Here is a 24,662-nt window from a genome sequence, read left to right on the forward strand (position 1 = left end):
ACCTCCCTCCCATTATGCCTCAATGACTATTTCAAAGGCACATCACTCATTTTGCAAAGCCTGCTCTTTAGCAAAAATAGGATCGAGACCTTCCTATGCTAAAGATATAAAATAAAACATTTCATTCTTACAAAGGATACAAGGAGATATCTGTGGACCTATCCATCCAGAATGCGGACCATTTTAAGTACTTTATGGTTCTGGTGGATATTTCGACACACTGTTCACATGTCGTTTTATTGTCCACAAGAAATGCTGCAAAACTCCTAGCATAGATTATACGTTTAAGGGCTCACCACCCTGATCACCCTATCAAGTCTATAAGGATTGATAACGCTGGAGAGTTTACATCAAAAGCATTTTATGCATATTACATGTCTATTGGGATCGACGTAGAGCATCCTGTACCCCATGTGCATACACAAAATGGTCTCGCAGAAGCCACCATCGAAAGGCTACAGATGGTGGCTAGGGCATTGGTTATGCGCACCAACCTCCCTATATCTGTCTGGGGTTATGCAATATTGCACGCAGCTTTACTTATTCATTTCAGACCCACTGCTAGCCAACCATTTCTTGCGTACCAGTTGGTAACTGGATATGAGCCTGACATTTCACACTTACGCATATTTGGTTGCGCCGTATATGTGCCTATTGCGCCCCCACAGCGCACCAAAATGGGTCCTCAGAGACGATTAAGTATTTATGTTGGATACAAATCCCCAACAATTATCCGCTATTTGGAACCCTTGACAGGCGATCTCTTTACTGCTTGATTTGCGGATTGTCACTTTGATGAAAAAGTCTTCCCGTCGTTAGGGGGAGATAGGAAAAAGGATTTTCCAAGGAATCGACAGGAATTGTCGTGGTTTGTCCCCACTCTGTCTCATTTTGATCCCTGCACTTCACAAAGTGAAAGTGAAGTGAAAAGAATAATCGATCTTCAGAACGTAGCAAATTCGATGCCTGATGCGTTTACTAATATTCCAAAAGTGACGAGATCACATATACCAGCTGCAAATGTGCCTGCAAGGTTAGAAGTCCCCAACAAAGGGGTGCAGTGCGGCAGATAGAGGCACTGCAACCACACTTAGTGGAGGTGTGGTTGAGGCCGTGGCTCCCCAAGGAAGAGGGGGAGGCCACTTGGTTCGATTGACACTCACCCAAGGAAGAAGAGGGTGAGTAAGGCACAAACCAATCATCAATGTATAGAATCACTCTAATGAGATTGTCTCTGATTATAGTTATGTCCATGAATCAATACTGGAGGACGCTCTGATGTTTAAAATGATTCCAGAGAACAAAGAAATCTCAAAGGATTATGAGAGTGCGTATGAGTTGATAGAAAGATCTTCCATACACATTGATGATATATACTGTTGCTCAATGAATCATAGAGCACGATGATATCGAACCACACTCTGTTGCAAAATGTCAACAAAGAGCAGACTGGCCTAAATGGAAAGAAACAATCCAGGCAGAATTAGATTCTCTGACAAAGAGACAGGTATTTGGTCCGGTAGCGCTAACCCCACCAAGTGTAAAGCCTGTAGGACATAAATGGGTCTTTGTCAGAAAGCGTAATGAGAAGAATGAAGTCCTGAGGTACAAGGCTCGCCTTGTGGCGCAAGGTTTCTCACAACGCCCTGGAATTGACTACGAGGAGATATACTCTCCCATAATGGACGTTATAATGTTCCGCTACTTAGTTAGCTTAGTAATTTCAGAAGGACTGGAAATGCAGCTCATGGATGTGGTTACTACATATCTCTATGAGGATCTAGATATATATATATATATATATATATATATATATATATGAAAGTGCCTGATGGCCTTACATTACCCAAGTCAAGTGACTCTAAACCACGGAGTGCGTTTGCAATTAAGTTGAAATGCTCACTTTACGGAATGAAACAATCCGAGCGGATATGGTATACCCGTCTAAGTGACTACTTGATTGGGAAGGGATATAAGAACGATGAAGTATACCCCTGCGTATTCATAAAGAAAACAAGTTCCGGATTTGTAATTGTAACTGTATATGTCGATGATATGAACATAATAGGTATTCTTGATGAAATAAGAGAAACTGCGAGCTACTTGAAATCCAAATTTGAGATGAAAGATCTTGGGAAAACTCGATTCTGTCTAGACCTTGAACTAGAACACTGAGTTTGTGGAATACTAATCCACCAGTCTGCATATGTCCAAAAGTCAGGCGATATAACATGGATAAAGCGCATCCTGCTAGCACTCCCTTGATCGGTTAAAGTTTGGATGCAAGGAAATATCCATTTCGTCCAAAGGAAGATGACGAAGAGGTGTTGGGAGCTGAAATTCCCTATCTAAGTGCAATAGGCGCATTATTGTACTTAACCCAATGTACTTGACCAGACATTGCATTCTCAGTGAACTTGTTAGCTAGATTTAGCTCAGCGCCAATGCAGCGTCACTAGAATGGTATCAAGAACATTTTCCGATACCTAAAAGAAACCATTGACTTGGGACTGTTCTTTCCCTACAGAGAGACAAGAGGGACCGCAGATGGAACTACAATCCCTAAAGGAAATGTTGATGGCGAAAGCGCCGCTCACTACACCGAAACGCCAAATAACGTTTTGGTTGGTTTTGCTAATACTGGGTACCTCTCTGACCCACATAAAGATCGTTCCCAAACTGGTTATGTATTTACCATTGGGAACACGGGGATATCTTGGAGATCAACCAAGCAAACTCTTGTGGCTACCTCCTCGAACCACTTAGAGATCATTGCTCCACATGGGGCGGTTCGTGAGTGTGTATGGTTAAGAGCTATCATCACACATATTCGAGGGACTAGTGGTTTGAGTTCTACCACTGAAGAGCCTACTTGCATTTATGAAGATAATGCAGCCTGCATCGAACAGATGGAGCTGGGATATGTCAAGGGTGATAATACAAAACACATATCGCCAAAGTTTTTCTACAATCAGCAACAACATGTCCTCCTCAAGATTCAAGTGAATCAAGTAAGGTCTAAGGAGAATGTGGCAGATTTGTTCACCAAATCACTGCCTAAGGACACATTTGAGAAACATGTGAAAAACATAGGAATGCAAAGACTTTCCAAGCTCCCTTAATTAATGTAAGTATCAGGGGGAGGTGTAGACGTCAGGGGGGGACTAACACACACATGTCATACTCAAATGTAAAATGTGCGTTGTGCTCTTTTCCTTCGACCAAGGTGTATTTTTTATCCCACAGGGTTTTTATTGTTACTTGGCAAGGTTTTTAGTGAGACAACAACCCATGCACCATTTCATCTTTGACTTGGCACAAGGGGGAGTGTTAAAGGAAAAACACATTATGTGCCTTCGTCAACGTGATTGACGGAGAGGAAATCAAGCAATTAGCAATTTCCATCAATCAGCATGGATTACGGACCAATCAGTAGTTAATGTCATCATTGTAATTGTTCTTTCCATTGTAATTCTCTCCCTATATAAAGGGGTTATGAAATGAAATGAGTAGACCAATTCCAATTGTCATTTTACTTTAACAGCAAACTCATTATTATTATTCATTGTTTTACAATTGAAAATGAACTCTACAATATTAAGAAATTTATTTCTAATATCAAGATAGTTTAAATACACATTCTTTTTGAAGGAATAAACCTAAAAATTTATTGAAATAGGGACAATGAGTACAACCGTAAATGATGTTTATCCAGTATTGAAATAAACAATTTTAAATTTGTTTTTACAATTGAAATATAAACTTTACATTTTTGAACCTAATATAAAGAACATTATAACACTTCATCGGTCATCTTGACTAGCACTTTGCAATGTAGTCTTCAAAAATCTCCCAACTGCTAGTGCCCTGCATGTTGTGATTAAGGATACAATTGCAAATTACCTTCATAGATCTATTTCAAAGGTAAAACTCTATTAGGATTTACATTCAAAGGTAAAACTCTATTAGGATTTACATACATATATCCAAAATATATTATCTAAATTATAGGTATATTAATTGTCAACACTATAGGTTATGGAATAAACAACCAATGATATAGTCACACAAATAATTTAAAACTACAAAAACAAACATCTAAATCATAGGTATTACATATTAAAGCAATCTAAGTGTTGGTGGCATCACGAGTGTGAAAATATGTGCAATTTGTGTGATGTGCCCTACTCCCAAGATTATGAGGTCAAGTTTTAGTAAAGGGGAAAAGTAAGAGTATCGTACCCAAGGGATTGAGTAACTCTACCCTAAGCTAGATTACAGGGAAAATAAACCTAGAAAACACATGTGAGTCTATCTTTTTACAAATTAATAGTCTCGGCCCTTTGGAAGCCAAAACTATCAATAATGATATTTACAATGATAAAGTGGTGAATCGGCTTTGTTGATTTTAATTATTAAGAAGTAAATTAAGTTGCACAAAAATAAAGTAAGCAAATAAAAATAGAGACTTTGATGTAAGAGAGAAATAGAGACTTAGGCATCACACCTAACCTTACGCACGCACATAATATAACCCCAAATTAATGTAACAACATGCTTTGATAAATTTCCCCTTAGTGCTTTGGTGAAGCTACCAAGAAACCAACTAGTCATGCAATTTAATAATCTCTTTTGAAGCAAAGCTAAATTACACAACCTTTATACCATTCAAATCTTCCGGATCCTAAATGTCATATGGCGCCGTAAGCCTAAATTCTTCCGGAACCTAAACTCACAATATCATGCTTTAATTTCAAGGTAAGAAATTCAAGCAACTTACTTCTTCTCGTAGGAATAAGCTAAGCCACCACCTATTTGGCTACACATGCTCACGGAATCAAGAGTTTATCAAGTTCATGTTTCCTATTCATTAATTTCCTAAAGCATGCTTCTAGGTGATAAATCTATAAACACACTTAGGATACATGAAAGTATAGTAGCCAAAAGATTCAAAACATGCATAAACATCAAAGAACATAAAGATTAAATTGTTTTGTGCACAAGTTTGGCTAGGGCTAAGCCCTAACCCGAAATTCAACTACTCACAACTCATATTTACACAATTACAAGCCCTGCACATCATAAATGACAAATAAAAGAGAGCAAAGAGTGGAGAACAAGTGATATACCCATGGGTTTAGCTCTTTTTGGAGCCAAACCAAAAGCACAAGATGTCTCCCTTGCCTCCTAGATGCTATATGAGAAGAGAAATGCTTCAAAGTATAGCGATTTCGGTTTCTAGAATCCAAATCACTATACAAATCCACAAAATCTCAAGAACAAAGTAAGAACAAGGCTTGAATGTGTGAGAAATAAGAGAAGTGATTGATCAAAGTGTGTAGAAACTTCGGTTTTGGTGAAACCCAAGTGGCTACACACCTTTCTCTTACACAAAACTCAAAGAACTATGTACAAGGTATGAAAAACTAACCTAAAACTAAAGAAAAGAGAGATTTTGATGCTCCAAAATGAGGGAGCCAAGGGGATGCACGGTTTTGGGGAGAGAGGAAGGGCTATTTAAAGGCCAAGGCAATTCAAATCAAGGGTGGAGATCAAAAAGAATGAAGGGCTAGATGTGATTGACAAATGTGTAAGCAAAAAATGTGGATCTAGTTTTTAACTCCACATAGAAATGACCTAGAAAGCCCATAGATATTTTGGTGAAGAAGAAAAAGTAAGGGTAGAAGGGTCATTGTGAAGGGGAACAAGGTAATAAATGGGAGACAAAGGTGTAAGGTGTAAGAATTGGACCACTTGTCATCTTTCAACTTTTGAATTTCAAAATAACCTAGACCTAAAGTCTTCCTACCTAAAGTCTCTAACCCTAATCAGCTCTTTCCTGTCCTCCACACATGTTTTTGGCCGGCCAACTCGGCCGGAAGTGTCCGAAATCAGGTGTTGACCACCGTTGACCCATTTTTTTGTCCGTTTGCGCACTTTCTTCTCCTTTCTTCTTTCAATTGAATCTCTACTGAGAGCTCAGAATTGACCTTAGACTTCTTCATACCAAATGTTTCTTTATGAGTTTAGATCATCCTGGTAAAATTTTAGAGCTTAATCCATTGTGGTTTGCCCCGAAATGCTGCCGGAATCCGTACAGGTCAGGTTTTGCAGTTTTTGTCTTCTAGTGCAGAAACTTGCACAGATCTTTTGAAGGTCTTCCACTCCGAACTAGCTCTTACACTCTTCATAAAAAAATGATTCTTAGAATGTCTAGAATAGATCTGAAAAGTTTCAACTCATTCGGAGTTCATTTGGTCAGTCTTCCGCTCCTCATTCCTTGCCTAGCTCGGTTTCTCCTAGCCGGAGTAGGAAAATGTCCTAAGATTGACTTTTTAGTGCATTTCCAAGTTTCTCCATCATTTCCTAGCATGATAAGGAAAACATAATAAATAGATATAAATAAACACAAAGGTTAAGCAAAAGTCCAAGATTAGGGGAATAATTACTAGGTAAATATGGACCTAACACTAAGTATTAGGTAATTAGAAATAACGATTCTATTTTGAAGGAATGAAACCAAGTTTTATACTAGATTCATAAATTGAAATTTCTAATTACTAAAAATCCATCCAATTCAAGCTTTACACACAAAATCAAGAGATTAACAAAGATATTATACTAAATAAATCTGATGCATAGGTAATTTGAATTACGAATACGATATATGTACCTATTTGAAAGAAAGTCTCTAACCCATAAGAAAATGATGAAATAAACCTCATGAATAGGTCGTTTGAAATCACCCTTTGAAATCAGATGCAACTTTGTGAAAGGTCTCCACCCAAAGGGCAAAAATGACGAATGAATTCACTAGCTTTTATATATAGGCAGAAACATACCAAAAATTCATCATTATATCATAATAATGAGATTAATGTAAACACCTAAAATTAAGTACTGATTAAAACCTAAAGTGAAGGTAATACCAACAATAACGTCAATCAAACTCCATACTATTTGCTAGATGATTTTGACTATTAATCCTATTTAAAAGGTGAATGGGGAATTTGATAGTGGCAGCTTTAGTAATTCTTAACAACATTGGGTTTTAATATTTATCATATTTAATATGTTTTTTATTTTGAATAAACCTAATTAATTGGTTTGGGTGTATATTAAGACACTCTTATGGATGGGTTTATTCTAAAAGGGGTGTGTGAATTTGGGTGTAAATCAAATTCCCCAAATTTCAATGATATGAGAGAGGAAGAAAAAGAAAAGAAATAAGAAATTGACATATTGTATGGTAAATTTAGGAAGTCTTGCCTTGTGATAAGTAGTTGGCACAAGTGTATGATGTGTTTTGGTCCAAGCTATTTCAACATCCAGAGGAGGAGGTGTGTGGAATCCATATAAAATTGACCAGGGTTTTGTACCCTCAAGTTCATGTGCCTGTTTATACACAGAGCTAGTTCAGTGCACAATTAACAGCTGCAGTAGAAGGAAAAAGCAAGAAAAAAATTAGTAGATGACAGATCAAATGAGAACTATAAAATGAAATCAGGCAAATCACCTTAATGGTCCGAACAAAGAACGGATTAGTTCTTATGAGACGTGAGCAATTCGGGCCCAGTTGTAAATCGACGGATCCAAAGAAACCAAGAATCAAAGTCATGGATGCTGCAGGTGAGGAACATCAAAACCTGAAATAATCCAAACAAACCAAGTCACATAGATGCTCAAGTCATTAGCAAAACTGAGTTCATTATGTAACAACAAAAAAAATAATCATGAAACAATAGGACATGAAAAGGCAAATTAGCCCTTTCTTGGCTGCTTGCATTATGCAAGGAAAACCCAATTAAGCAAAAGTTGAAAATTGGGTTGTTTCAGACCCACTATATAAAATAAGCAAATCCAACTTTTCCTCAAATTCACACAACACAACCAAACGAATGTATCTAGATGTATTTGGAACATGAAGCACTTCTCAGAAGGCTATTCAAGTGAGTATACATAGCCAAAGAAGAAACATTCAAAAATATGCACCAGCAGACATCAATTTCAAATGCAGCAGGGTGGTGGTAAAGGAATTGTGTCATTAATCAAACTATTAGTGACGATATCTCTCTTCTGTGAATCCTCTACAATCTCTACTTTTTCTAGTCAACAAGCTATTAGTGAGGAGAGAATCATGATCACATATTATTATTAGTAAGTTACATAACCAAATCTATATATTGAAGCACACAAAACTGCCAATTCTCTTCAAAGCCTTCCTCAAATCTTTGAAAATCAAAGTTAACTACCATCGCAGATCTTAAAACCTGAACCTCGAATTTCTCCATCTCAGTTGAAAATTCTACTAACTACTTAGGAAGTCTCCTAAAATACTTGAATTCTGAGTATTCAAAGCTCACGGAAACAACAAATTATCGGTTCGAAGCAAGAATTATCGAGATGCATTGACGTAATCTCATTGAAAATACTGATCCATACCTAGACATTCGTACCTAGATTGAAGATGAGATTCCGGCACTGGTCGTCGATCAGAAAACAGATCTGGTCGTGCGCGCATGGGAAGTGAAAGAGCGGGTCATTTATGGTGAAGAGGTTGGGGTGGCAAAATTCGAGAAGCATTAAGCAATTTCATCACTATTCAATGCCAAATATGCAAAAGAAAGATAAACGGTGGAATCGAGGCTGAAATATTACTAGCTCGAGGTAGACGATGTCGTGAAGGTTATCGAGCTTCAAATTCTGGTGATCCTGAAAGTCGTTCGCCATAGCAGCCATTGTTCCCTCACTAAAATTTGAACGCAGAGAGAGGAAGACGAACAGAGTAATGGAAGCTCCGAGACACGGAGATTAAAACCTATGATCGAGAGAGAGAGAGAGAGAGAGAGAGAGAGAGAGAGAGAGAGAGAGAGAGAGAGAGAGAGAGATTGGTAAGGGTCAACTCGGAGAGAAAGCTCCAACGGGGTCGTAATCAAAATGGAGAGAGGAATCAAAATGAAGAGAAGATTTGAGCTTTAAGGGCAGAATGGGAATCAGCAAATTTAAAAACTGACCTTTTCTAACATCACCTTATTATTCATAGGGCCTAAATTAATATTACTAACAATTTATTATGGACCTTTTTATCAAGTGGAAAACTAGGTGACTTTTTTATCATTTCACACTCTAATCTAATGTGACCTTTTCCATATTTCCCTTTATTTATTTGCACTTTTATAGTGCAAACAAAAATAAAGTGACCCAATTTATATTAGTGATTTGACCAAAATTTCCTCCATTTTAACGGCTTGTAATATGAGAATAGACGGTAGAGAGGAAAGCGTGAGACGAAGTTAATCTTGAGATACTAAAGTAGGGCTGTCACTTGGTCGGTTCGAATCGGTTATAGATATTACCAACTTCAAAACCAAAGCTTTTGGTTTCAAAATTGAGCTACCAATTACCAACCAAAATTTTCGGTTTTTAATCATAACTACCAAATTCGGTATTTCAGTTTTCGGTATTACCAACTTTAGAACAACTAATTCTTTGTAATTAAAATTAGAATGAACAAATCTAGGTTCTTCAATTTTATAGTCATAAACTTTGTACTCATCTTCTAATTATAGCTTTCTTTTATATATATGACATCAAGTTTGAGTCATTTTCAATAAAACTAGGTTATTTAATCATCTTTAACCAAGTTACTTAAAATACATGTACTATTAATGTAGAATATGTAGTAATGTTCATACTATTATGAAAATTTTTATGTTTATTTCTTAATATACATGTATGTGTATTGAAAACCATAGTATATAAAGCTAATATTTAGATAATCGGTAGATTCGGTATTTACCAAAACCAAACCAATTTTTTCGATAATTTTCGATTTCGGTTTTATCGGTCTCTGTTATCAAAAAGTCGGTTTACCAAACTTAAAATATCGGTTGGTATTCGGTCAGTTTGATAATTACCAAACCAAGTGGCAGCCCTATACTAAAGTGTTATTCTTCAAAGTGTGAATCGGGTGAAATTAAGGGACAAAAGTGACTATCTATACCAAAAAAGAATTTGAAAGCATCAAAATCTAGCATGTTGGCTGGTCACCACAACTCCACAAGCGAAGTGAACGGTAAAGGCAGTCCCATCCTCATTTACTAAATAAAAATTATTTTAATTTTTAATATTTTGATCAATATTTATTTTTTATTAGAAATTTGATCAATGTAATTATTTTATTTTTGCATCAAGAGATCAATAATTTTAATAATTCAACAAATATGAATCTTTTTAATTAAATTTTATTTATTTATTTACACTTTTTTATATTGCGAACCAAAATAAAGTGACTCAGTGACATTTATATATTAGTGATTTGATCAAAATACCCTCTATTTTAATGACTTGTAATATGAGAATAGATGGCAGAGATGATTTTAAAATTGAGGAACTAAAATGATGTTCTTTAAACGTGAAAAATAAGTATGATGACCAACGAAGAGACGGTTTTTCCTATTAAATTTTTTTTAAAGAAGAAAGGATTTGAAAGCCACGATCATATAGTCTAGGCTGTCGGCTGGTCACCACAAGTGAAGTGAGTGGTTACGGCAGTCCCCATCTGAACACGTTTTGTTTGCTTCACCCTCCAAAACAAACGTCACCGTTACCCGGCTCGACCCTATTGGTACCATGCTCTCCAACGTGGATGATGCTCCTGACGTTTCCGATTGGCCCAGTTATCCATGTACACAGATACAGATAGATACAAAAAAGCGCTTCAGTTTTGGCAAGTAAACCATGAACGTTCATCGTCATGAACAGTCAACAAGAGCTGGCATCCTATTGGTCTGTCACGCTCCCGTTCGGTAATAAAAACCAATATTTCCTTGCTTTGCTTTGTTGGTTCAAATTTTATTATTACCCTTTTCCAGGTATTCGGACAACTAAAGTCTTTAGATTTTCTTAGTTGGCGCACCCAAACTCGACCGGTCCTAGATTCCCCCCTCACCAAATTTGCATTCTTTTGATTGCTGTATGCAATTGGAGAATTTGATCTTGGAATCGACGGACTCCGTAAAGATTGGAGAATCTCGATCTCTGTATGCTTCATCATCCTTGTTCTCTTGTTACTCCTGTTTTGGTTCTCTGATCAAGTGGAATTTAGGCGGGTTTGTTCACGATTCATTAAGTTTAGATAGGATAGGAAAATCCCGGGACTTTTGGGCGAAGCAAATTCTGGGTTTGTGAGTCCATCCCAGCGGGTAGGTGTACAATAGGCATTGGTGTAGTTTAGAGTAGGAAAGGTGATCGTCGAAAGAGAAGAGAAGATGACGTTGGGTTCGGCTTCGTCGTTGCCAGGGAGCTCAGGGTACTTGGATTTGCACCCAGACAGGAAAATGTTCTATTTCAGGAATCCTTATATTCTCGGTTTGACTGTCGTTGCTGGGATTGGTGGACTCCTCTTCGGCTACGACACAGGTAATCAATTCTCTCTTACTCGTTTCATATATATTATCACACGTAATAAGTACGTACTTACTTGTCTACCTATATTTATGTATAATTTGTGTGTAAAATTAGTAAGCAAGGAAAAAAAAAATGTGGAGCCTGATCAATAGTGTAAGAGCATAATTAAGGTTCATGGTTTTGGTGGTAGTTGTCGTATTGTTGAAGTTTTTGTTCTTTTCTTTTCTTTTTTCTTAAAGACAAAGAGCATCATTATATGATCAAATAAAAACATGGTTAATCGAATATAATATGGATGTATATTATACATATAATAACTTCAGAACCTGAATTGAGGGACGTTGGTTACGCATCAATCCCTGCACATTAGAAATTTAGATTTATTATAGCAGAGTAGTTCATATGTCAAGGTACAGACACAAAACCAGAAACTAAGTTTATGGAGATTATATTTTGAGTTAAGCCCAAGTAGCTACTACCTTAATGGATCAATCATATTTCTAACAAGTGGCATTTTTCCGCTCTTTTAAATTCCATTGTCTAATTAGTAATTTTCTTCTTCTTGTGAAGAAAATCAACATCTGCACTAATATCAGCATTCTTCCGCTTTTTTTTTTTGGGAGAAAATGAAGTGAACTTGATATAAACAAGTTTCAGAGCTAGTCAGTTGTCCTATTTTGTTTTCATTCGCTCACTTCTTTTTCCTTTTTTCTTTTGTTTTTTCTAATGAAGATGTTACCACATTCTATAATTTTTGTTGTAGGTGTTATATCGGGTGCTCTTCTGTATATCAAAGATGATTTTGAGGTTGTCAGGAATAGTAGCTTCCTCCAGGTACAAGCATTTTTGTCCAGCCAGATATTTCTTTACATGGTTTCATTTTCGTCCTGAGTATGAGGAGCACAGGAAAACAGGAAAAGAGAATCATTTCTTTTTCCTAGCATATTGTTGAGTAGGCATCAGAATAATAAAAAGAGGGCGATGACCAGTCCTAATGGAGGGATCTCCAGCCTCTATTGTTGGCTGGATTTCTTTCTTCGTTTGGTTTTTATTTTTATTTATGTATCTTTTTTTTGTTTCAAGTTTTTATTTTTTATTTTAACAAAGTAAAAGATCAATATTTGAACCTTCTCTTCTTTTAAATATTCTGATTCTTTGAGTTTACCAGGAAACAATTGTAAGCATGGCCTTGGTTGGTGCTATGATTGGAGCAGCTGCAGGTGGTTGGATTAATGATGCTTATGGACGTAAGAAGGCTACTCTTCTTGCTGATGTTGTATTTGCTCTTGGGGCAATTGTCATGGCTGCTGCCCCCGATCCATATGTTCTTATTTTAGGACGACTTCTAGTTGGCCTTGGGGTTGGTGTGGCTTCTGTTACTGCTCCTGTCTATATTGCAGAAGCATCCCCTTCAGAAATTAGGGGAGGACTAGTGAGCACCAATGTACTTATGATTACCGGCGGCCAGTTTCTTTCCTACCTTGTAAATCTTGGTTTTACAGAGGTAGACCTATCTTAGTACCATTTGATTTGCCTTATTGATGTCATTTTTTTATACTTTCTTCTCCTAAACAAAATCTTATATTTCATTCAAAAAAAAAAAAAATGCCATAATCTATTTTTTTTTTCATTACATTTGGGGAAGATGATTGAATTTAGGTCCTCATAGAGGAGAGGTATGGCTACCAATTGACTGTGTTTAGCGAGGAGGCCAAATTTGAGGCCAATTTGTTTTATTCTATTTTACTACTTTATTAAGTGACCCAGAATTACGTTTTGTAATACTGATCAAATCGCTCCAATTCAGAAAGAAGAGACTACTTTTCCTTGGGCCTGGTGTAACTTGAACATTCTTTTCAAATTTAAGTTTATGGAAAGTGTCTGAATCTATGTTAGTCGACATGCTCAGTTCATTTGCCAATGAAAAAAAGAAAAACAAAACATGCTCAATTCTTATTTTGTTGTTAATATTTGTTAGTCTCATTGTCAGTTGGTTTAAAGTAGAATACTGGTTTTCAACTTTTCATTGCTTCTGAAATGTCAAATGAGAATATTCTTTTTCCCTATAGAATTACTGAATGACAGGAATGTGAAGGTGTACTTGAAAGTATCTGATAATAGATCATGAGATGTTGATGGTACGAATCCCTGCCATTTATTTTGTTCATAATATATAGTTTTTCCTTTAACACTTTACCCAGCAGAAATTCAAAAAGTTTTTCTTTTTCTTTTTAAATAAGCTTCTGGGTTGAATGTATGCACAAAATCCTGTGTTACGTAAATCTTGTTATAGTTATTTTGCTGGCATGAAAGGTTTTCAATTTTGCAGTTTAAAGGGCAGCATCAGGATAAGAGTTTGGGGCTGAGAAACATTATTGAAGGAAGTTCTTTCCTGCCTAAGTTAGATTATGCATGAGGCTATGACTGTTGAAAGCATGCTACTGAGATGTGTTCAAGGAACAACATATTTTAACAGTTTACTTCTTCTCTGTTAGTTGGTAGCAACAGTTACTTAGTGATTTTAAAAGTTTACTTTTTCTGCTTTAATGTTTCTTCTTAAGAAACAAAAAGGAAAAAGCTTTTTTTTTTTTTTTCCTTAAATAATAAATATTTATCCATTGTTGAGTTTGAAGATTCTAAGATATTTTTATTAATTTCCAGTTCTCAAAAATATTTTTATTAATTGCCAATATACATCTTTAAAGTCTATCTATTTCCTCACACAGGTGTGTTGATTATGATGGTTTTGCATGTGGTGTTTCAAGATCTTTAATGAGTTCAAGAAGAAAAATATGAACTTTCTTGAAATTTTATACATTTTAAATGTTCTATGAGCTGAATCACATTAACTTGCGACACGCCTTCTAGTGGTAACATTTGGTTTCTGCCTTCTAAAATCTTGGGTATCATAGTTCGTATGTTGCACTAGTGTTTTAGGCATGATTTTTCTGGTTTGTTTTCTTTGGTCTCCAGTATATTCCATATATATTAATATGTCAGTGCCTGTGCAGGTCCCAGGGACATGGCGATGGATGCTTGGAGTATCAGGTATTCCTGCTGTCATTCAGTTTTCTCTCATGCTCTGTCTGCCAGAGTCTCCGCGATGGCTTTTTATGAAGGTAAAATCACATCCTATCAGTCAATTTTTTATTTTATTTTAGAAAATTGAGGGTAATGAGATACATTTAGTAATATATTGATAGGAATTGCATAGAATACAACCTCAATTACAGTAGAAACTGGATTACATCTCTAATATACTTGAAAGCTAAGCATTCTTGGAATCCTAATTACAAATTACTTTTATTGTGATAGTGTGAAAACTTTGTGATTTTCCCTTGTCCTTCTCCTATCTATATTTATTTGCAGGATGATAAAGAGAAAGCCATTTCTGTGCTCTCCAAAATTTATGAAGTGTCTCGCTTAGATGATGAAATTGAGTACCTTTCTTCTCAAGCAGAGGAAGAGCGCCATAAGAAGGATGATGTTAGCTACTGGCAAGTTTTCAGATCAAAAGAAATCAGACTTGCCTTTATTGTTGGTGCAGGACTTCAGGTACAATTAAGTGTTTACTTGGAATACTCTAACTGTAACCCTACACCCTATAACTCCAATTAATTAGAGAAGAAAATATCATGGGATGGAAATTTCACTACATCTAATTCAAGTTGGCATATTTCAGTATAAGTTTTTTTTTTTTTTTCTTTCCTGGTTTGAGTTCTGATAATATGTCCGTGAGGGGGAACTTCCGAAGAAGTCTAATTTAATTGGAAGGTTATTTCTGAAAAATATAAGGTACATTTTAGTGTTTAGAAGGATGAGAGGTTAGAGAATGAATATTTCTACACTCAGTTATACTTGTTTCAGCAAGTTGATTTTGCTAAAAAAGATTAATTGCTTAGAAACCTAACATGATTTATAACAAGCTGAGCTTGTTACAGAAGATTAATACTGGGAAACCCTGACCCAAGTGACTCAGGGGTTGGTACTTTTATGCATTGTATATTAGTTTTTGTTCCAGTTGCCTGCAACAGCTTTTACTGAGACAGGTTGCCCAGGTAATTATCTGAGATCCTTGCCTCATTTAAACCAAAATATTTCTTGTCTTAAATCCTGGAAGTTGTACGACAATCTGAGTTTTGCCTTCCATTATTCCTGATGTGAGTTTGGATGACATCTTGTTTGATGGTCCTAAAAAAACTGCACACATTCTTATACTAGTTCTAGTTTAAGAAATTCAATTCCTTCTTTTCGTTGAGTTTCATAATGTCAATTGATATAACAAAAATCAAAACTATCATATTAATCACACACATGTGGATGTTCTTACATTGAAATATTTATGTTCGTTCAGGCATTTCAGCAATTCACTGGTATCAATACGGTTATGTACTACAGCCCAACGATTGTCCAGATGGCTGGCTTCCAATCCAACCAGTTAGCTATCTTGCTGTCCCTTATTGTAGCTGCCATGAATGCCGCTGGGACGGTTCTTGGTATTTACCTCATTGACAAGTGTGGGAGAAGGAAGCTGGTCCTATCGAGCCTATTCGGTGTTATTATATCACTTGTCATCCTCTCGGCTGCATTTTTCTTTGAATCATCTGATTCTTCAAGTGGAATCTATGGGTGGATTGCTGTTTTAGGTTTAGCCCTGTACATTGCTTTCTTTGCACCAGGGATGGGACCTGTGCCATGGACAGTGAACTCTGAGATTTATCCTGAAGCATACAGAGGTATGTGCGGGGGCATGTCAGCTACTGTGAATTGGGTGTCAAATTTCATCGTGGCCCAGAGTTTCCTGTCTGTAGCTGAAGCCGCAGGAACCGGTGCAACCTTCCTGATCCTTGCGGTTGTGGCTGTTATCGCATTTATTTTTGTGCTTGTGTTACTGCCGGAGACAAAAGGGTTGACATTTGAGGAAGTGGAGAGGATTTGGAAGAAAAGGGCTTGGGGCAGTGATTCTAACTCGGAGAGCCTTCTTGAGCAGGCAAGTGAGTCTTAGGAATGTACCATCTTGTTTATTCTATAAGCTGTTAGGTGTCGTCTCAGCCAATTTGTATCTTGCTTCAGTCGCTCTAATATATGTCGGTCCATTCTTCCCAATATTTGCATCGCGTGAAGATCCCCAAGTATAATCCCTTATGCCATATGGGAGTTGGTTTAGGTTTGGTCAATAATATGGTCGGAGATGTGAACTAGTTGGCAATTCACACCGGCAAAAAACCAATAAAACATGTGATTGATGTGAGAAAAGAGACTTTTCTTTTGTACGTTCATTTTAATGTGTGGACCAAACTTCCCTTTTGGCTGAAATTTCAAATGGCCACATCTTTCACACGGTTCATTTCTTTAAGACTTTAACAATCAAATTCCCAATTAACCGACTCTATTGGCACAGTATATTAGGAAATGTAAATCACATGTACGGAAGAAATTTAGACGTGTAACACGTCTTTGATTTCTTTTTTTTAATAAAAAGAATGACCGAAATGCAAATAGAACATTATATTAGAAGGTGTAACAAACATATACGACATTGCGTCGAAAAAATTCATACGTGGCTGCGCCTACCATTCCTGTTCCAGAATTTTCGCTTGTAGCCTCCATTAGATATTTGCTAGGTAATTTGGAGTATGAGTGAGAAATAAAAGACCCAAAAAAGAAGGAAGCACGAAGCAAGCAAGTAATGATTGGTTTTCTTTATCTTCAAACCAATGATTGAGTGGGATTAATAAAAAGATTAAATCTTCGGAGAAACAGGTAGATTACTTACTTTAGAAAACAAAAAGGGATATAAATGGAAAAAATGAATTAGTTTGCATGATTGGTGGGGTGTAGATAGTCCAAAAGAACTCTCCGGAACACTCGTCTCCCTACATCTGAGGTGCACATCAAAAACCCGCCCAGCAGCAACACCATTGGTTGCGATGGTCGGTTTTAGTACGTGGCTTGCAAGGATTGGTCGAAATTGACGTAACAGCATAAGAATCGTGTGGTGCGAGTACACGCGAGACGCGCATGTATTTATTGGGTTGGCCGTTGAGAGAACGTGTTTGGCGGGACATAATGGGGAGGCGATGGCGACGGGCCACGTGGGTTGTTGGCCTGTTCTTTGTCTTATTCACCACCCCGCGTGGCAGGTCCTCTGCAACACGCAGATGCGATGCGATGCGATGCGATGCATGCATGTATGGGACGTCTTATGGGCATGGCATGGTTCTCCGTGTGGTGGTGGGACCCAATTAATAAGCCGAGAGGTGGTGGGACCCAATTAATAAGCCGAGAGGCTGTGGTGATCTGATAAGTGATAAGCTCTGGCTGCTGTCGCTGGCTTGGCTTTGGATCTATCCTTAATCGGATAAGAAGCTAAGCCAGAGAGATGAGAGATTAGATTTTGGAAATATACGAAGCTATTTATACGTGTACGCAGTGTCCTCCTCCACAACCTGGATCAGGCACATATTGATATAGGGCGGAGCAATCGACCATACGAAACTGTGTAGGTGGTTGGCCAACTCGTTCCCCTTTTTTTTTTTCTTTTTTTTTGTAAGGAGGAAATGTCTAGAGGTTGAAATGATGTTCATACCTGTCAGACCAACAGCTAGGCAGAGATTGATCAGAGTTTTGCTTATTTGTTAGTGTTTTTTTCATTGGCTTAGCTGCCAAAAGAGTAAAAATAATTAATTTTTATATATTATATAAAAGAAAATTTAAAACAACCTAATTTGAAATTTCCTTAAACTAAATTCATTCGAATATTTAAGTGTAGTTATTACTAATTATGATCCAAAATCAACTCCTTTTAATTAGATCAATCGTGTGTGTGTGTGTATATATATATATATATATATATAAATATCCTATCTACAGCGATGCCTTGCTCTGAAATTAAAGTGCGAGATTAGAGTTTAGAGTCACTTTTCAGTCGCATATCAACATCTCAACCGTTCGGTTTTTAGGTACTAATGTATAAATCATCTCTGTAAAATTTCAGCTAAATTGATGGTCGTTAAGACATTGATAAATACCTTAAAGCTAGTTCAGTTCAGGTTGGACAGATTCAGTTCGTCCATTGGTTTAAGACAATTATCAACGCCTTAGCGACCATCAATTTGGTTTAAATTTTGCATAGATGATTTATACATTAGTACCTAAAAACTGAACGGTCGAAATGTGGATATGAAATCGAAAAATGACCCTAAACTCTAACATCGCACTTTAATTTCAAAGCGAGGCCTCACTTTGGATAGGATCTGTGTATATTTATATACACACACATACACAAAACTATGATCTGGATTAGCAAAATGGTGGTTCTAGTTAGACCTCTCAATTTGCTATAGACCTCTTATAATTTTTGTAAAATTTTATTTCCTATTTTACCCACTAAAAAAATAAAAAGAAGAGAAAGAATTTCATATTCATCACAAACCCAGCTATTTGATCTTCCTCGCAATGAGACCTTAAAAAACAACAAGAATTGGTCTTTGGGCATGGATCAGGAAAGTCAAACCTCCCTTTTGAGCAACAAATTAAGCAAAGAATTCATCAAATCATGCTTTCATATTCCATATTTTTTTCTTGCGTAACAAATTCTTTATTTAGTTCCAATTTAGAAAAGATCATGACATCATCATCAAAACTGCACCTCCCTCCAAAAATGTTCAATCTTTGCCTCATTAAACATTATTGATGCATCAAAAAACCAAAATAAAGACCAATTCTTTGTGCCAAACAATCCAATTTTGATACCTCTCGCTTTCTCAGACCTAGGAAGTACTGAGCTCATTAAACCCAATTCAATATCATGTTTTTCTCCAATTATCATTTCAACTTATATAAAATTATAAATATGGATTTGGCAAGCCTTCAATTTGAACCCCAACCCGACCATATACTTAGCTAATAAGTCCCAATTCAATCTCAAAATCAAGAACAAGTAGTCAATGATTATGGAAGCCATTATTGGATCCGGCTCCTCTAAAGTGAGGAGAATGTGAATTTACTTCAATTTCATAAAATCTGAACTCTCCATCTAATCTAAAGGTCATAACAATTGACACATCACTCTTTCACCAATTTTTTATTTTTTTCTAAACCATCGTTAACTTGCTGTTAAGTCTAGAAAAAAAAAGGACAAAATACTGTTTACTCCCTATACTTATAGGGTTTCGACGTTTCAGTCCCTGACGTTTCAATTGCATCTAAAAACTCCCTGAACTCTTCAATTTCACCTAATTGGTCTTTGCCGTTAACTTTTCATCAAAAACTCCGTTATCTTGCAGACATGGCAGTCCTTCTATAGTAAAATGACTATTTTACCCTCACTGACTAAAAAAAATAAAATTCTCCATTTTTTTTACTCTATTTTCTCTATTTTTTTTAACTCTCTTTTCTCTATTTTTTTAATTTGTTCTTTTTTTTTCCTACTTTTTTTTTAACTCTCTTTTCTCTATTTTTTTTAATTTGTACTCTTTTTTTTTTTAAAACTCTCTTTTCTCTTTTTTTTGTTTGTTCTCTTTTTTTTTTTAACTCTCTTTTCTGTATTTTTTAAAATTTGTTCTCTTTTTTTTTTTTTGCTACTCTTTTTTTAACTCTTTTTTCTCTTCTTTTTTTTATTTGTTCTCTCTCTCTCACTCACTTTTTTTTTTTATATTTCTTTCTCTTTTCTTTTTACCTCTTCTTCCTCTTCCTCCTCTCTTCTCTTCGGCCATCTCTTTCCCTTCTCTGATCACAGCTCCAGTTTCTGGCCACGCTTGGACGCCGAAATGGTTGGGTTCTCTTCCCTTCAGATCCTTGCCGCTTCGTGATATTGGAGCTATATCAGAAGCTTTCTCTTGACGTCAATAACATTTCTATGGTGTTGTTTTGCTAAGATGATGAGCCAAGAGAGAATCCAAGAGGATAAGATGTTTGAGTTTTCCTGCGCAAGGCAGTGATTTGATCATTTTGGCTGTTTCTGATGGTAACTTGAGAGAGAAATGTTTGAACAGTTTTGGCGCCTAAGAAAGGGAGGTGGAAAAAAAAAGGAACAAATTAAAAAATAGAGAAAAAAAGTTAAAAAAAAAGAGTAGGAAAAAAAATTAAAGAACAAATTAAAAAAATAAAGAAAAGAGAGTTAAAAAAAAGAAGAAAAGAAATAAGAGTTAAAAAAAAAAGAGTTAAAAAAAAAGAGTAGGAAAAAAAGAACAAATTAAAAAAATAGAGAAGAAAGAGTTAAAGAAAAAAAGAGAGAAAAGAGAGCTGAAAAAAAAGTGTAGAAAGAAAAAAGAGAACAAATTAAAAAAAATAGAGAAAAGAGAATTAAAAAAAAAAACAGAAAGAGAGTTAAAAAAAAAAAGAGAACAAATAAAAAAAAGAGAAAAGAGAGTTAAAAAAAAAATAAAAAATAGAGAAAAGAGAGTTAAAAAAAACAGAGAAAAGAAAGTAAAAAAAAAGAGAGAGATTTTTTTTTTGTCAGTGAGGGTAAAATAGTCATTTTACTGTAGAAGGACTGCCACGTCAGCAAGATAACGGATTTTTTGACGGAAAGTTGACGGCAAGGACCAATTAGGTGAAATTGAAGAGTTCAGGGAGTTTTTAGGTGAAATTGAAACGTCAGGGACTGAAACGTCGAAACCCTATAAGTATAGGGAGTAAACCGTATTTTTTCCTTAAAAAAATTAGGAATTTGGCGTTCGCTTTCATTGTGTTTCCATGGCAATTCATTCATGGTTGAAAGAAGGAAAAAAAAACTGTCTTGCATTGAATAGCAGCAACGAATATGCAATATGAATTTAAGAAACATAACCTTGGAATTCTTAACATGAATGTCCATATGTTAGTGAGGGAAAATTGATGAGTCTGTCACGCCCCTGATTTTATACACAATAAATCGATATATAACCCCATAATTATATATGCGTGAAATGTTCAGCCACCAATACAAAATACTTAGAAACTTATTCCCTTATAACCCAAGTACATATTGATGCCCTGAACCCACAAATTCTATATTGACTCGCCCCACAGAGTCACACAACACATGAGTTTACGAATTAAATTGACAACAACAAAATAAAACGTAAATACTCCTCAGAGCTCACTGCAAACGGAAGTCTCTATAACGGTAAGGTCACAAAATTGACTTATTACCGTTAAGCTGCAAGCACGCTACCTCAGCATCAGCCACGATCAACTTGACCTGCAGAAATAACCCCTACACCGTTGGAATGGTGTACCGGGTTGCCACACAACAAACCCGGTAAGCTTTTGCAAGCCCGTATGAGTAACTCAAAACCACAAAGCAAAACACATTTCTCAAGTCACCCCAACCTAAACAACGATAAACATACATCTCACACCTACAGCCATCTGCTTCACTCTTCCATCTCATGCTTACATAGGTCAACTCGTGACTAAACTACATGCTCAGATTCTCAACCTAGCATCTCATTACACAAATTCCCCATCAAACAAAACCTCCTTAGATAATGTTTGAAAAATCCCTTGACGCACAACGGTGAGTCACAAGAATCACACTCATTTCCTTCCCACCGGAAACCTTGTCATCAACATGACATCAAGGTGAAAACAATGAATCACCTTCATATCCTCACACAGAGCACAATCGTCACCACTATGGTTTTCAAGATAAATCAAACCATCAATCAATCAAATCAAGAAGAAAACAAGGCAATCACATTTCAAAACAAGCAAAACAAGTCATGGTAACCCCTGCATATAATTTAGTTCAGGAGGTCACACTAAGTCAAGCAATTCGAGTCATAGTAATCCTACACTCAAACGTCTGTAGGTAACCTCGACCATCACAGCAGTCCTCTCGATCTTTGTTAACTTAATAACAATTCAACTCCGCTACCGAGCTGTCATCACACTGATCATCACACAGATTTCATCGATCATCACACAGATTTCCATCATCCTACTGATCATCACACAGATAGCGATTATCTAACTAATCATCACACAGATATCGCCAGTCATCACATAGATAGCGATCATCTAACTAATCATCACACAGATATCGCCAGTCATCACACAGATAGCGATCCTCCCACATATTCATCACACAGATATCGCCGGTCATCACATAGATAGCGGTCATCACATAGATTCATTGCTAGTCATCACACAGATAGAAATCATCGCACATATTCATCACACAGATATCGTCGGTCATCACATAGATAGCGATCATCACATAGATTCATTGCTAGTCATCACACAGATAGCAATCATCACACAAACATCCCTACACAAGCTACACAGATATTTCTACACAAGCTTTACATGACAATCATCACAAAGATTCATCAAACTAATGTCATCGATTCATCACATAGATATTCCTACACAAGCCACGTAGATATTTCTACTCAAGCTTTACATGACAATCATCACAAAGATACATCACAAAGCCACTAATACATGAATATATATGTATATATATACATCCCATAATATATATATACACACATAGTCATCCATCCACACAGAAAAGCCACTAATACCAACTATAGTCACAGTTAATCTCATAACTCCAAGACAATATGGTAAACCCGTTCGTGAATGAACATCGTGAGATTACTCACCTCGAAACTCCTGCTGCGTCTTCAATACAAAACAATGCAGCCAATCCACAAAACGATCGTCCAAGAATACTTCGTCAAGTACCTAATCACAATCGGTTTCCACTTAGCAACAATCCACAAACAATTTAAGTTCGAAACCCCCGTTTTGAACTAAAATCCCCAAAGTGACGCCAATCGAGGTGAAACCACATCCGAGACCACCCAATGTCTCCAGAATACATCTACGATCGATATGCGAAAATCACAAGTCGATCGGAAGCTCGAATCCTCGCGGATCGAATCATCGAACGGTCCGAAACTGTAAAAATCACAACATGCTCATACGATCTCCAAAAATTACAAACAATATATCGAAATGCTCGTATCGACGAGTAGATCGAACTCAGGAATAGAAACTATCCCTGAGGTGGCCGGAAACCTCCGGAAAACACCACCACAGTGGCGGCACCGCCGCCCGACCAAAGTCAGAATTTGACAAAACTCCCAACACCAAAGTTCTTCATCTCAACCCCAATTTCAACTTTCATAACTACAACAAAGTCCAATTATGAACCAATCGATCGAATTTTACCTTAGAACAAAACAGCTCGATTGAAACCCTAGAATTTCAATTCCAAAATTCGACCTCCACGAGTTGAATCGATGCAAGCCACCTTGTGGGAAGCATCAACGTCCTCCAAGCTCCAAAAGCCCTCAAGAATCACCGGCAAAGGTGGCCGGAATCTCCGACTCCGATCAAGGCGATTTCATCCCCGAAGCAGCCACTTCCAGTCGATGTAACTCCCTCCACGGCTCGAATCTCTCTTCAATCCTTCCACAGACCTCAAGAGGGGATTGAGACGAGCAAAACCCACTCTTGAATCGAAGCAAACGGTGGCCGGAGGAGCGAGAACGACGGAAATCTGGCCTTCTTTGCAATTTCCGGAAAATTTCGTCCTTTTATACCAAAATGGAAAGTTTTTCTGAAGCCCATAACTTCTTCATACGAACTCCGATTCTCGCGTTCCGCATGTCCACGAACTCGTATCGACACTCTCTACAACTTTCGTGAAGGAAGTTTTTGGAGAATCTCAACGTATCAAAAGTCAACCTTGAAACCCCCCTAATTCCACACTTTACGAATAAAAATTCGTCCGAAACACTTCTGCTCCGTCCACGAGCCACAAAACCGTCCGATACCCATAATTTAAATTCCGGAAAATCCTCGAAAAATAAATACGAATTTCTGGGGCATCACAGAGTCCCTGTGTCATTTGTCATTTGTCATTTGTATGCCTAACCTTGAAGCATCTGCAAACTTTTGCTGAATATGTGGGAGTTAGAAACAACTATATGTTGATGCTGGTTTTGTACGATGTGAGAGACAGCATATCGTAGGAGCAAGAAAGAAACTAAGGGAGCTATTCTGAGATGTGGCTTTTATGAAATCAGAGAGGATATAGGTTTCACCTAGAAATGGAGGACCTGCATAATTGGATAAGAATTTTCTTACATAATATCTCAGTGACTCTTTCTTTGTGATCACATAAGGACCTTGTCAGCTACTATTTTAATGTCTCATGCTCTCCGGAAAGAATGAACAATTGAATGGTAAATCACAACATGATTTTTTCCCTTTCTTTTCTTCAACCATGGATGAGTTGTCATGGAAGAAAC

The 24,662-nt window shown here is 36.7% G+C and overlaps 1 protein-coding gene across 1 annotated transcript; it reads left to right on the top strand.

Annotated features, from left to right (window-relative positions):
* The first annotated feature begins 10,766 nt into the window (after positions 1–10,766).
* LOC112196862 (inositol transporter 1) lies at positions 10,767–16,756 on the top strand. Its single transcript, XM_024337325.2, has 6 exons — positions 10,767–11,421; positions 12,173–12,243; positions 12,578–12,913; positions 14,421–14,528; positions 14,779–14,964; positions 15,764–16,756. The coding sequence occupies exons 1-6, from the start codon at positions 11,271–11,273 to the stop codon at positions 16,412–16,414; spliced, it is 1,503 nt and encodes a 500-aa protein (XP_024193093.1). The 5' UTR covers positions 10,767–11,270; the 3' UTR covers positions 16,415–16,756.
* Positions 16,757–24,662: the final 7,906 nt, after the last annotated feature.

Source organism: Rosa chinensis, chromosome 4, assembly GCF_002994745.2.
Source record: "Rosa chinensis cultivar Old Blush chromosome 4, RchiOBHm-V2, whole genome shotgun sequence".
Taxonomy (NCBI): Eukaryota; Viridiplantae; Streptophyta; class Magnoliopsida; order Rosales; family Rosaceae; genus Rosa; species Rosa chinensis.

Excerpts from the sequence above, each read along its gene's own strand:
- LOC112196862 (XM_024337325.2), top strand. The coding sequence starts at position 11,271 with ATGACGTTGGGTTCGGCTTCGTCGTTGCCAGGGAGCTCAGGGTACTTG. Across the intron at positions 12,244-12,577 it reads GGAATAGTAGCTTCCTCCAG|GAAACAATTGTAAGCATGGC; the intron begins GTACAAGCATTT and ends TGAGTTTACCAG. Across the intron at positions 14,529-14,778 it reads CGCGATGGCTTTTTATGAAG|GATGATAAAGAGAAAGCCAT; the intron begins GTAAAATCACAT and ends ATTTATTTGCAG.